Genomic DNA, 14,595 nt, shown 5'->3' on the forward strand with positions numbered 1-14,595 from the left:
AGGGGGAATCCACATCTTACAAAATACCCAGATAAGTAGAGAGCTGCAGTCTGCTACAGAGAATCAATTCAGTGCAGGAGTAAAGTATTATTAGGAGCAGTCTATAACGTTGCGTACATTAAAATCTATCTGCCATATTTAATCTATTATAGTGTAAGTCCGTTGCTTGCCTGCAAGTTAACAGACTGTTCTCAGGCCATGTAAACTGAGAGGTTAGAACTGGATGTTTAAGATATTCTTTTGCCAACGAATCCCAGTTTGTCCAAACTATACTACATAATTTAAAGCACCAGGCAGTCCCTCCAAGTGCAGCACGCTCCCTGCAGTTCCGCACCGGACAAGGTGTCAGGCTCAACCACGGGAGGGCAGAAATCACCAGCTGGGACTTCTGCAGTGGATGCTGTTAACTCTGCAACCTAGCCTGGGAGATGTGTCAGAATATTCTGTGGCCAAAACATCTCCTACTGAAGCCAGTGAGATATTTCTCATAGACTTCTTGGGAGCAAGGCTGACCATTAATCAAGTTGGCTAGAGAAGCTTAGTACCAGCGCTTAGTACTAGTATGTCTACGTCCTTAGGCCAGCCAGGTATGACTTCAGGCTTACAACCAATATTTCTACAACCATTTCTAAATTTTCTAAAATACCCTTTAAAGATGAGATGCTGGAAGGTTGAGGTCAATAGAGATAATGCTACTGAGCATCATCCTGAATCGAGCTTTGAGAGAGACCCAGCCCCGTCACACACTCGCAATGCCACCTGACTGGCGCACCCCCAACGCACACATTTCCTAACAGGGAAGCAGAGACGTGGTCCACTCTGCTCAAAAGCGTGGGCCATGTTCTGGCTGCTACTTCATTTCCCCTGAGGAAAGAGCAGGCAGAAACACTTGCCCAAGATACCCAGAGACGTGAGTGTACATTATAGTTTCTGAGCTCGTGCAATGATATGCTATAATTGATGTTGACAGATATAGGTACATGACCTATATAAGATGTTGCACTGAGAGCGTGGTTGGGAAAATAGACTTCTCGTAGGAATGCTTGTGCCCAAACCAGCAGCCTGTGAGCTCCCCGGCAAAATACCTGCACGTCACAGCGAAGCAAGACAACACAGTTCTCTGCGGGAGTCGGGTGAAGCAGGAGCAGGGAGAAGGGAAAAGCATGTTTCAGCTCCCGGCTGCTCCGTGCTAAGGAGACGGAGGGAGGAGGCGGCGGGCTGGGAAGCGAGCCGGGTGTTCGCTGCCACGGCCCCTCTCCCACACCGTGCCTTCAGAAATTAGTTCAGTGACCAAAGTCTGACTGTCCGGTAATGCTGGCAAGTGACTGTGTCAAAATCCCCCGCTGCAGGCGGGGAGAGGGGATCACAGGGAGGCGACAACTCGATTTTCACTACTGCCCGGGACTAACCAGCTTGTTCAGTGCTGGAGCAACTCAACGGCACTGGCAGCCTGGAGAGCACGCGGGGCTTCGCTTATCCCCGCCGGGGCCCTAACCAGCCCCGGGCCCAGCGCCCCGCGCAACGCAGGGCAGAGAAAGGGCCGTCACCGCTCCAGTCCCGGGGGCTGCGTCACCCCCTCGCGTTTCCTAGGACTCGCCTGTTTTTCAGAGCTGTCCCCCAGCCCGGGGCCAGCACGCGGGGCTGGCTCCCAGCACGGCGCCTCGCCGCGCAGCCACGGGCCAGCCCGCGGGCAGCTGCTACGCCCCAAACACCTTCGCCCCCTTCCGCCGAAGCCTCCAGTCCATTCGGAAAGCAAATAAGGCTGTTTAAAGACAGGCCGCTACCCCGTTAAAGAGTCCTTTCCCCAATTTAACATCCTCCCCTCCCCGCTTTGCTCTCCCGCTCTGCCAACCAGGCCCCTGCTCGCCAGGTCAGGCCGACTCACGCTCGGCCGCGTTCCCCCACCTCCGTTTCACCCTCCGGCTCGATACGGGAACAGGGACTTGCACCGCGACCTGCTCTCGGTGGGCTCCCGTGGGCTGCCGGCCCTCTTCCACCCTCCCTCGCTCTCCTCCTCTGCCATGTCTCCGCCGCCGATTTCTTTTCAAAGGAATGCCGGAGTCTGCCACGATTTTTTTTCTTGTGCCAGTTTCTCGCTGTGAATCATTTTTCCTGCATGTTTGATGGCCCAAACTGTATTAACTGTAATTTTGTACGAAGAGTGACTGTCCGTTGGTTTAATAGAACGTTAGTTATTGTAATAATTTATTGGCTGTCAGTAATGTATTTATTAGTTACAAAATGTTAATAAAGTGCCAGCTCTTTTCTAGTGTGAGAGGGTTTTTATTGCGTCTCCCTTGAGCATGTTAAATGTCTCGAAACTGTTATTTACTGTACTTTCACTCCACGCACGCACATATGCGACACATGCACATGCTTTCTAGCTCCTGCAAAGATGCTGGGAAGCATCAGACTGGCTGTCTGTCAGACAGACGGCAGCTATCTGTCACGTCTTCTTTCTCCTGCGGGTAAGGAATTTGAAAAGGATACGACCAAAAGGTATTTATTTTATATCAGGGTTTTTTTGTTTGTTTTGTTTTTAAGAAGAAAAACAACTTTATCATGGTTTGTGCTTGTTCCTTGGCTGCTTGAAATTAGACTCTTTCCCTTCTAGAACTCCTCAGCGCTGTTTTTATGTCAGCAAGCTCAGAAATAGATGTGAGAGTGATTAGTGTCAAAACTGGGTGTATCTGTGCATCTTACCGCCCGAGCGGGCCAGACAGCCGCAGCCGTTTAGGGCAAAGTTTGAAACGGTGCCGGTCCTGAGCCGCTCCGCAGCCCCAGAGCTGGGCTGATCACGACTGACGAGACTTTTGGCGCTCAAACCCTGCCGAGAAACTGCGCCTTTCTCGAGGCAAGCGGAGCCAGCACCAGCTCTCGTGTAGCGAGTTCCCGCGTCAGGCTCCGGACAGACGTTTGTTCTCGGATACTGCGGACGCCATCCCCAAGGCATCGCCTTACCTCCCACGCTGCTAGACCACGCTTTGGCGCCTCTCCGCTCGCGTCCGGCTGGTTTTGTCCCTCGCGCTGTGTTTGTTGCGACCCACAAAGCTGCTGGGCAGGCGCTGGGGTGCGACGCGCAGCCCGAGCCCTGCCACGGCCGCCGAGTGACCGCGGGGCGTCCTCACCGGGCACCGGGTCAGGGCTCTGCGGTTCCAGAGCGGACAAACCCCACGGGTTTCATCAAAGCTGCATGGTCCTCCCAGAAATGGAGAGTTATAACTCAGTCCTGAGCTGTGTCAGAGAAGGGCATGTGCAATCGCGTGACCGAATCGGGGCAGCGATTTGCACGTTCCTCCGTTGTGGAGTCGTGACAGGGCATCCATTTCCGGTGTGGTCCGCAGCTAGTTTAAAGATTTGACCATTTTGTATGATCAGTGTTTAATATAATATAAGCATCTGCATGAAAACCATTTAGATAGAAGTGTGTCGTTGATAAAATACAGTGATTTTTCCAAGCAGGTAGCGTGTCCGGCTGCTGTAAGTATCTGCCCAATATCTTAGAAATGTCTAAGTTGTTTACTTGTTATCGGAGTGTCCCTGCTGCTCCATTTGCTCCTCCAATATTTTGGTTGCAAATCTATTACAGGTAGGAAGTTGCTCATTTCTTTCCCACCATCTCTTAGTGTGAGCCTTGCATGCACACAGGGAAAATAGCTATTTTTGCTTCATTCCAATAAATCATGCTTTTTTCCCCATGACAGTAACACAATATTTGGAGTACCTTTCTGTCTCTTTAAAATAGCACAAGTGTCAGTTTTTTCTTTTATATTTCAACCAAAGGTCTTCCATTATTTGCAGCATGAATTAGAAACCAAGAATAGGAACTTGAAGAAACCAAGGCAAAATTTTCCATTAGCCTCAGCATAAGAAAATTAAATGTTCTCCTTAGTGATATAACTTCAGTTTAACCTGTTCCCAGACACACATTCCCATGCAGCCCATCCTGCAGATAAGACAGAAGAATGGCCAGTTCTGAGAAGAGCAAATTCTATTAAAAAGTCCTTTCTCTTTGAACAATTCCACCATGGATTTTTAAAAGTTTCCTCCAGGATGCCATCCTGTCCAGACCTTCTGCATGGATACCCAGGGCTCAGGAGTTATCAGTTATTTACATTGCACTTGGGACCTTCGTTCCCCCAGATACGTCCTTTGTTTCCTCCGCTCCTCCACCAACAACACCATCCCCCCTTTTTTCTTTTTAATATTTATAATTAATATTTTTTTTAATATACGAGACAACATATAGCATGAACGAGGAGGTAAAAACCACCCAGATCACCTGCCATGAAAATCTCAAGGCTGAGCATTTTTGCAGAGGCCACTTGATCAAGTCACCTGAAGAAAAACCGCATCCATTTGAGGCGGTTTCTCTTTGTCCCTGTGAATAAGGTTTTTTAAAGAGAAGGATCGAATAAGGTTCAGAAGCTTTGGAAAGTGACGGCTCCGCATCCATAGCTACTCTTTGTCAAGCAAAAAACAGCGTAATCTCAAGATTATGAGCCTATTAAGAGAAAATCAGACATCTGCTAAATTTTGCATGCAGCATCTACAGTCGAACCGTAGCTAATAAAATGATTCACTAATAAAATATTCACGGTAAACTCCAACATGTGTAATTGGGTCATCACTTCAGTAGGAAACACTTATGTTCTCCTGACTCTTGGGTGAGTCTAAAGCCCCCGTCGCGCCACCAGCGGAAGGGACCTGGCGGGCTGGCTGGCTCACGTGTGCAACAGGAGGGGTTTCCCAGCCGGCTGCCGCCTCGGAGCGCGCCTCGACGCTCCCTCCTGCTCTCGCGCTCCGCACAGTGCCTTCCTAAAGAGCTGGGTCTCGCCTTGTGAGGGGCAGGTAGCAAAGGCAGGGCTTTAACTGCTCATCCCCAGGAACCGGTTTCAGAGACCTCCTGCAAAACGAGACAGGTCGTGCAAGTGTCCCACTGGCACGGTAAGGGGCAGAAATCAAAGTGTTTTTTACCTCGGACTGCACTAGTTTCTTGTTTTGCATGGGTAGTTTGGCAGGTACAAGTAGTCAATCAGGTGAATATACACATTGAAAAAGTGGATGGACTGCCTAAAATTTCTCCCTGAATCTTCAGTGAAACAATAGGAAATGCCTTTATTTTAAGAACAAGTTAATGATGGAGAAAAGAGTTTTTGAGAGCTCCTGCAGAAGCACATCTATTCTAACCAGTTGCACCGCTGCATTCCCACCCTTTGCACTAACAGCTAGTGCATGCAACTGGCCACGGAGAGACACCTTGCAGCAATTTAAACAAAGCATTAAAATACTGGTGTGGCAACTAATTCAGAGTAGGCTGGCCTCATCTGCTCCTTTCACTGTTCTTTCCCTCTCTCCTGTCTGCTCTCCCCTTCTTCCTGGTAACAACTTCTGTAGCATGGTGGAACAGGCTTTACGTGATGTTTGCCCACGTGCAAAAGGACAATGCATTAAGAAACTGCAACTCTTAGTGAATCGCCTCTGTCTGTGTTCCTGCTAAAAACTCTTCCCTGCTTAAGGTCTCCCCAGAGCAGCCCACAAGCGCAGCATGCTCAGGAGAGCTGCGAGATGGGCTACTGGAGAGTAGCTGCATTTATTTCCTACGCGCAGCAGTGCTGGGATTTCTTAGCAATGACCTGGCTGTTACCGTGGCATTTTCAAAGATGAAGAAGATTTCTCAAGGGGTCTAAGGGCCCAGCTAGAATATGATCTCCCCCAGGCTCTGGGAAATCTCAGGCCACGTGCTCAGCACCACTCTCGCTGGAATGGCACTAGCTGTTTGGCGTAACGAGTAACCCGCTGCCACTAATCCACCTAAATCCCCACGCCCAGCACTTCCCGGTGGCTGACGGCAGTGGCTGACTGCTCTGTCCTTCGTTTAGACTCTGTGAATGGCTCTTTGGGTGCTCCCAGCCCCGAAGATGTGTCAGTCCAGAGAAAAATGGAGAGACTGAAGGGCTGTGGCTGCAGTCCCCATTCCCAGTCCTCTGCATTTAGGCAGGTGACGAGCAAATGACCACATTTTTTCCCTATTCTTTGAAGCTCCAGGTGTGAGCCTTTGCTAGGAGCGGACCGCCGAGAGGCCCCGCAGAGAGGAGCGGCTGGAGGCCGCAGCACGGGGCAGGCTCAGCGCTGCGCATGGGAATCCTGCTCGCTAGGACCCTCCCCGCTCCTCCAGCCTGCCTTGACCTGAGGAGAACACACCACCTTCTCCTCGGCCTTTGTAACCATCTCATGTTTATCACTGTCTTATTTTAGAGATTTTGCTTTCTAACCATTTCAGTTTGGAAAAAGTTCTCCTCTCCTCTATCTAACTCTCTCTTTCTCTTTGCCTTTCTCTCTCCTTTTTCCTCCCTACATGCTCCCTGTTGCAGAACCGCATGCACGAATCTCTCATGCTCTTCGACTCCATCTGTAACAACAAATTCTTCATTGATACCTCCATCATTCTCTTCCTCAACAAGAAAGACCTATTTGCCGAGAAGATCAAGAAATCACCTCTGACCATCTGCTTCCCTGAATATACAGGTATGTGCTGCGGCTGACGGCTGCCCAGCCTGCCCGGGGCAGGAAGGAGGAGTGACACACACAACCTTGCAGCACAGACACGGGGGTTAGGGAGAGGCATGCCATGGTCCGACCAGAGAACTTGGCTTAAAGCTGGGGTAATACGTTCCCGTGAGAGCGGCCCAGCGCAGGGACAGAGCTGCCAGACTGTCCCGTTTAGCATCTCACCCACAGCGAAGGGGAGGAGGTGATAGATCATCTTTACAGGGCAGCAAAAGAGGTGCCCACCTTCGGGAGGGCTGTACGCTTCTGCCACCCCAAGGGCTGTGTCTTAGGGATGAATCCTGCCCTGCACAGGGTAAATTCTTGCAGCAAAGATGTGCTACCCGCCAACAGGACAGAGGGGCAGGTCTCAAAGGTACCATCCAAATGCAGAGAGCTCTGCGGTCTAAAGCACCACTAGTAGCCAGTGGAGCGACACAATCATCTTGAGTGCTTGCGATAATGTTAAGGACGTTTCCCTCCTCTCTTAGGAGTTTATAGTCAATCTGTGCCTGTCAGCATGCTCCTCAGATGTTGAATAAATGCAAGCTCGAGGTCCTCTTTCCAGTCCCTCGGTGTCCTGCAGACACTTAACCCCCACACTCAGCTTCTCGACCACGAGAGCTGTCTGTTTCCCACGGAAATTAAGCCCTTGCACAAGGACTGGAAAAGGGAGCTGTCTCTCTCCCTCCCTTGGCGAGGGATTGCAGATCCGTCTGCCCTCTGGCATCCGTCTCTGCAGCAGCTCACCGTTCATCAAAACAAAGATTATTATCAACCTTTGCAGCCTCCTTCTTGGTTTTAGCTGTTACTTTGTTTTTAAGGGAAATTCATGACCCTCAGTAGTTTAGGTTGCTTGTTGTGAGACCAGTAAGTGTTCTTTACAATATAAATAGAGAGCACTTTTTAAAAGTCTGACCACACTGGATTGCAAAACGGAGAACCAGGAGCATTGATGAGTTGCAGACTGCTCACCCTACCCAACACCAGCAATCGCTGTCAGCCAGGAACCCCATGTGGCACCATCTCTGGTGGCCAGGATTACTGCTGGTCTTACTGAGGGTTTTCTTAAAAATGAGCGAAAGCACTACCTAGCTGGATCAAACTATCATGTCCCATCTCCTGTTTGTGCCAGTGGCCAGAGTCAGAGACCTCAGAAAAAGGCACAAAACTAGGCAGTCCATGTGGGCTATTTTAGCCCCTACAGTCCATCTCAGAAGCAGGATGATGCACGTTCAGGGAGAAGCTTGCAGATAATCTTTGACCTCACGCCTGTGAGATACTCGCATTCACCGTCAGAGGAACCAATGCAGAAATGTTCTCGGTGACGCGGAGCAAACCAGTGTCCGTGCTGGTCTGGAAGGCAGATTTCCAAACCACTTACCCCACGCTCCAACCTCCGGGCAAGCTGCTCCCGCACCCACCCAGCCAGAGCTCCACCAATTCATCTTGCCTAACTGCGATATGCAGCCAGCCTGGACCCAGCACATACAGCAAAAATCAGAAGGTACCTCAGCACCCAAACCGATGGTGAGTGCACCAGCGTGGGGAGTGACAAGCGCAGTAGGCTCTGGCAGGACACCTTTGCGTTAGCGAGCTTCCCCACGTGTTGCACAAGGACTTCCTAGCTAGGGTTTCATGGATTTTTTTCAGCTAAATTATCTGCCACCTTCTGTCACGGTCAAGTTCACATGCACTGATTTATGCGCAGGAAAAGGCAAAAATGCAGATCTACAACTCTCAGCAGCCCTCTAAAGGAAAGAGGAAAAAATAATAAATACCTATAAAAGAAAGCAGTCCAGCCATTAAAACAACAAAACCAGGACCATGAGACTCCCTCAGATGACGCTGCCAATGCCCAATAGCTGCATTCCCCAAAAGTTCCCGCGTAACAGACAGCCATCGGGACATGCTGTGGAAAGTCATGGAAGTGGGAGGAATTAGCACAAAACTGGCAGCCGCTACTGTAGCAAATGTGACATTGTAACAGGCAAGCGCCGACTGCTCACTTCCCTGCAGCGAAACACCGTATGTTGAAGTTTCTCCCACTTCTTAAACAGCACTTTCAGTTTATTTCCACCAAAAAGTCGCCATCCCGCAACCCCTCCCCACACAGTACAGGCGGCAGGATTAGGCCGTGTGCCGCTGAAAAGAGCGGGGGGATGATTTCCTCAAGTGTACTTCTCCCATGTTTTTACTACCTTGAATATTTTCATATTGGGTAAAACTCTAGAGGGAAATAGACCCTTTTTTAATAGCACGAGTTTATGAAATCACAAAAGAATCATACTTTTTTTTTTTTTTTTAAGTGAAAACAGCTTAACTTAGACAAAAGAACAACAAAAAATATCATCATAGAAGCAGACATCAATTCCGAATTTTCTAAAGGAGAGACAAAAAAAAAAAAAAAGTTCAAATTCAGAGGCTCCAGCGCCTCCTACAAATACCTTGATGCCTCCGAAGTATTTTGCCCAGAGCGCGACCGACCTAAGCGCGAGGACGCCTTTGGCGAGGTGGCCACCAGGGCAAGGGCTCTCCTCCTGTCCTCCCCAGCAGGGCCGCGCCAGCTCCCCCAGCGGCACGAGCTCACCGACGTTTGCACCCAACATTTTTAGGTTTCTCATCACCAAGAGCAGCAATTTTTCCTCGCGTTCCCAGCCGAGAGCGGCCAGGCGTGCGGGCTGAGCCCCCCCCCGGGGGCGTTTCGGCCCCGGGGGAGCTGGCACCTCCGTCTCTGGCGCCCCGGGACTTCGCCTGCCCCTCGCCACTGCCGCAGACCGCCGTGGTCGCGCAGGATAACCCGGCTCCAGGGCAATTCCCCCGCTGCGCGACTCGCCCGCTCGGAGGAGCCAAATTAGATAAGTGCCGCGCTGAAAAGCGCCATGGCGCACCCCACGCCGCGGCCGGGGCCCTTCCCCAGCCCAGGGCCGGTCCCCCCGCACGGTGCGATGCCGGGCCGGCTCCCCGCGGCCTCTCCTCCCCGCACACCGCATGGGCACAAAGGAGCGAAACCAGAGAGCTTGAAAAGGAAAATAAACCTCCGGATAACAGCAGCTCTTCCAAAGGCGATTTCAGGGGCGTAATTCGGGCTCCGTGTCTTTGCGCGAGGTGCCAGGCCCGGCCACTCTCACCACCGTGAGCGGTTTAACGCAGCAACACGCACTTTCCGTCTCTAACACCTGGCCCATCTCCAGCCCGTTACATGAGAAACGTGACTCCCCGAGCACAGGCCAACGGCCCCACAGCCGCAGTGGCCCCTCGAGGCCCCACGGGGACCAGGGGGCCGGTTCCCTCCGCCCAGCCGGGCTGCAGCCGCCCATGGCGCAGGCTGAGGAGGCCCACCGCCACCCCCAAGGGGGCTCAGCCCCACGAAGGGGTGATATCTGGGGCCCCATCTGCCCTGGGGCCCGTCCGCCCCAGCACGAGCCCTCCCTGCATCTCCTGTGTCGCGTGAGGCGATGTGATGCGACGCGATGCAACGCAGGGACTTACCAGCACGTGGCAAGGCGACAGCCGACATCCCCCTGGCAGCCGGTGTCCCTGCGGCAGCGGGTCTGGCCAGGCAGGCGCAGCCGGAGGCCGTCGCAGCTGGAGGCCGTCGCCTTTCACGAGGGGGGAACGCGGAGCAGCTGGGGAGGCCCTGGGCAGCAGCAGCACCTGGGGGGGGCAGCGGCGCCCCCGGAGCCTCCCACCCCTCCAGGGGCGGCCATCGGGCCTTGCGCTGCGCTAGCAAGCCAGGCCGGGGCCGCGGCCGCCCCTCGCTCTTAATGAAACACCGGGTTTGCGGGGTTTCCTAAAAAAGGGGCCCTGGGGGGTCAGCGCCGGGGAGGCGGCCAGCGCGCGGGCCCTGACGCCTCCGCTGTCTCCCCCTCCCGCCTCTGTGCCCGCAGGCCCCAACACCTACGAGGACGCGGCGGCGTACATCCAAGCACAGTTCGAGAGCAAAAACCGCTCCCCCAACAAGGAGATTTACTGCCACATGACTTGCGCCACAGACACGAACAACATCCAGGTGGTATTTGACGCCGTCACCGACATCATCATTGCCAACAACCTGCGAGGCTGCGGCTTGTACTGACCTGCCGGCGCCCGCCGCGGCGGAGCGGCTTCTTTGGTAACGGTCACAGCGCGAGGAGAAACAAGCAGAAAACAGCAACACAACCACACACACACACACACACGCACACACACACACACACACACACAAAGGCAAAGCAAAACAAAACAAAAAAAACAACAACCAAATCAAACGAGAGGGAAAAAAAAATCTTAATCATAATCATGCAAGTTGGTAAATAAAAAGGCATAATGAAAAGTTATATATATAAGTATATATATATATATATAAAAAAAGAAATCCACAACCACCTTTTTAGTTTGTCTCAAAAAGCTGTGGGCAGAACTGGTTTCCCAGGCAGATTTCAGCCCTTTCTAGTAAAGTCACAGAAATTTAAAAAGATCGGTTAAATAAGCCAAGAAAAATCCCACCAGGGTTCGTGGGTGGTCTGCCCATCTTTTAAGCCTGAAGGAGCCTACGAGGTTTTTAAAGGAACCTCTTCCTTAAAACACATAGCGGCCATGTTATTTTTAACGACGACGACGACGACGTTGCGTGCGGGGGCTCGGTGGGAGGTGGGGAAAGGGGACTTGTCCCGGCTTTCTTTTTCTCTCGCCTGCCTCCCCGGAGGGCTCCCTCGCAGCTCGGGGCCGAGCTCTCGGCGCCCGCCGCTCCCGGCCGGCTCCGTGCGGTTTCGCAGCCAACAAAACCCCGAGGCCGGAGCCGGAGCCAGGGCGGCACGGCCACGGCCACGGCCGGCTCTCGCGGGGCCGCCGCCCCGACTGCAGAGGAACGCTTCTCCTCCCGTGATTTCTTTGACCGGGTTTTTTTTTAATTATTATTTATTATTCTTACTGTTCTTACTTTTATTTCTCGCGCGCCGAAAGCCGGGCTCCCGCCCTGGCCGCGCGCCCTCACCCAGCCGTGCCCCGTGGCGTGGGGCCGCGCTCCCCCGGGCGCCCGAGCTGGGCCCGGGCGACTCTTCGCATTTAGAACCTAAAAGAGTTAAAAAAAAAAGGAAAAAAAAAAAAAGAGGGAAGGGGGGAAAGGGAGAGGAAAAATCCCCCCTTGCCATGTGTCGTAGCTAAAAAGGGAAACAAAAAGAGCGAGCTTTTCCCGTTTCCCTTCTCCCAGGTGTTTCCAGAAGAAAGCTCACTTCCGCGCCAGCGCTAAGAGGCGTTCTCCTCGCCGGGGCAGGAAGGAGTTTGCATTCGTTCTTGTGGGTTTGGGGTTTTTTGTTCTGCTTTGTTTTTTCTTTCTTTTCATTTACGCCCTGCTTTAGGTAAAGGTCTTCACTAGCCTGGAGTAACAAGACCAGCCCGTGGCACCCTAACGTGGGTCAGCTATTCAGACGATGATGTCTGTCTCCATTCTTTTTTTTTTCTTCTTTTTCCATTCCTTCCTAGTTTAGCAGCTCTTTCCTCTGAATTGTCTCTCACTCTCCAGGTTTGTATCAAAAAAAGCACAGCCGTCATTGGCCAGCAGTGGCCTATTTATCCAGAGATTCCCCTTCTTTCAACTTTTTTGCTCTGAAAAATATTGTGTATTACATACGAGATAGGCTTCCTCTTCTTTATTTTATTGTTTGGGGTTGATTTGGGCATTTCTGGGAGGGTTCTATACATACATATAAATATTTTTTTTTTGTTTAGGGTTTTTTTTTTGTTCTGTTTTTATTAATTTTTAACTCTTTCCAGTGAATGCTTTTTTGTGCTGCTTTTTTCTTCCTCCAGTCCTCCCTTTTAGTGAATGGTGTTTTTTCTCTCTCATGTGGGGATGTTTGTGCTGCAAAAAAAAAAGAAAAAAAAACACAAAAAAACTACAAAACAAAATAAAAAATACAAAAAAATACAAAAACAAAAGCAAGAATGAAAATAATTTAAAAATTTTAAAAAACACACACAAAAACACAAAAAAACAAAAAACAAAATCGAATGTAGTGTTTACATTAAAGCCACAGTTTTCATGACCAATCCTTCGTCATTTCTACTTTGATTAGTAATCAGACATCTTCACAGTTTCACTTTTAAGAGTTACCTTTGCTGAAGAAAAGCAGTCACACCTGTTTAAAATAAAATGAATAAATAAAGAGGAAACTAAAATATTATATATATATATAAAGCGCCAGGTCTTTCTAAGCCTTTCTATTACCAATCAGTGAGGTTTCTGTGATATATTACACACTGCCAATCTTTCTCTGACTAATGGAAAATTCATGTGTAGCTCAATAAAGAGAATGTTTGTCTGTACGCCTGGTCTCTCACCTCCTGGTTTTCAGTCTAATTCTTTCACTGTGTTTCTCAATTGGTTTTCTTTTCTAAGGAAAGAAGTACAAAGTAACCTGCTTGTGTTGCTGGAAAAAATCCCCGTTGAAGATGTTTGGTGTGGGATTCTCCGGAAAAATCAGTTTTCTCCTAGGCAGGAGAATAACAATTCGGGGCTTTGGCGGGATTTGGCATCGCAGGGCGCTCCGCTGTATTGACACCCTACCGATTCCCCATACGGTCAAAGTGGCTGTCCGCAGTGACTCAAGGTCTTGGCCCCTTGGGACATATCCAGACTGGTTGCAGAAGGCTGTAAAGCCTAGCAGCAACCTGTTTCCCATCCCAGGTCAAACGCATTAGACCTTAAATTCCACCCCCAGCCACTTAGTCTGATCACATCGCCCAGAGCACTCGCACACCCATGTCCTGGCTGGGCAGAAAGGCAAATTCCTGAGTTGCTCTTGCCCTTCATCCCGTGCACAAAATAACACGCCAACAACACTTTCATCTCACTGCAATCACTTGCACGCATAATTGTTTAAAATAGCTGAAAGACAAGAGATTTAAGGAAAGAAATATAAACCCTGATAGCAACAATGCCATTCCTGCCTCCAGCATTTAATGTCACAGTCAGAGCATGGCAAAACAGGCTAAAGTGAGACAGGAGCATGGGATAGAATGGCTAGGCAACAAATCCAGTGAAAAATGTTTGACGGATGCCGATTCTGATTAAAAAGCAGAATTGATTCTGAAGAACGTTTTTGGACCCGACTCGCTCACTTTCCATAAATGTTCTGCCTAATGAACCATCAGAAGACTTGTCTAATAAAATCAGAAGCACATTTCAGACAATATTAGCAGGAAACTAATTTTGAACAAATAAAGCTCCTATTTGCACTAAGTTCCAAGACTCGCATCAGTCAAGAAAGAAGCACAAGATCTTTACATCTCGTGAAAGCTAATGAGCACAGCTCAAATACTACATAAAACCCAACAAAAGCACCAAGATACAACTGAAGAACTGAGAAGCTTGCACACAAATCATTTGTGAAGGAATTCCTCCAGTCATGAAATTTATGATCCTCGCAGAAATTCTGCAAACAGAAACAGTAGAAAAAGGGCACGTTTACGAGCTCAGTGCTTGCTGTCTGATGGACAAACTGCATCAGACTCTCCTGGGGTCCGTCTGCCTCCCTGGACGGCATGTGATCTGCCACACGTGGCCATCTCCAGGGAGCCTGTTCTCCAGTCACGCTGGACGCTTCCATGGCTGATGGCTGAAGGATGGACCGCACAGGCACTTCTCTTATCCACAAATATGTATATTGCCTTAAGAATAAATAGGTCACTAAGCAGGACTTCTATGCTCCCAATTTTGTCGTTGGTCACTACAGATCTTGTTTCAAACAGGAAAAGGCAGAGCAATACCTCTGCACTCAGATTTGCGTTTCCGCTCACCCATGAGAAACATCAGATTAATTCCTGGTGCTGGCAGAGCCACTCTAGGTTGCCACGCTGACAGTGTTTTACTTTTCCATGAGTGCCATATGGTTAAAAGTGCTTGGCGTGTTTTGCAGAGCTGTGTCAGCGGTAAGCCTTTGTAACTTGTGTACATTTGAGGGTCCTGAAAAACTGATCTCAGTTAGGGGAGATTCATGGAGGACAAGATTATCTTTGCTTTATCTACGCTTCAAAGCCCCCAGTTTCTCTCAACGATAGCTGCAG

At 50.2% G+C, this 14,595-nt stretch overlaps 1 protein-coding gene across 1 annotated transcript in view; it reads left to right on the top strand.

The window, feature by feature from the left end:
* The window catches only part of GNAO1 (G protein subunit alpha o1), a 165,974-nt gene extending 155,110 nt beyond the window's left edge, over positions 1 to 10,864 (top strand). The window contains exons 7-8 of the mRNA XM_067302666.1: positions 6,375 to 6,528; positions 10,440 to 10,864. Coding sequence (XP_067158767.1) covers positions 6,375 to 6,528; positions 10,440 to 10,627 — 342 coding nt within the window. The 3' untranslated portion in view covers positions 10,628 to 10,864. The remainder of the gene's footprint in view (positions 1 to 6,374; positions 6,529 to 10,439) is intronic.
* The last annotated feature ends 3,731 nt before the right edge of the window (positions 10,865 to 14,595 follow it).

The sequence above is a fragment of the Apteryx mantelli genome, chromosome 10 (genome assembly GCF_036417845.1).
Source record: "Apteryx mantelli isolate bAptMan1 chromosome 10, bAptMan1.hap1, whole genome shotgun sequence".
NCBI classification, from domain to species: domain Eukaryota; kingdom Metazoa; phylum Chordata; class Aves; order Apterygiformes; family Apterygidae; genus Apteryx; species Apteryx mantelli.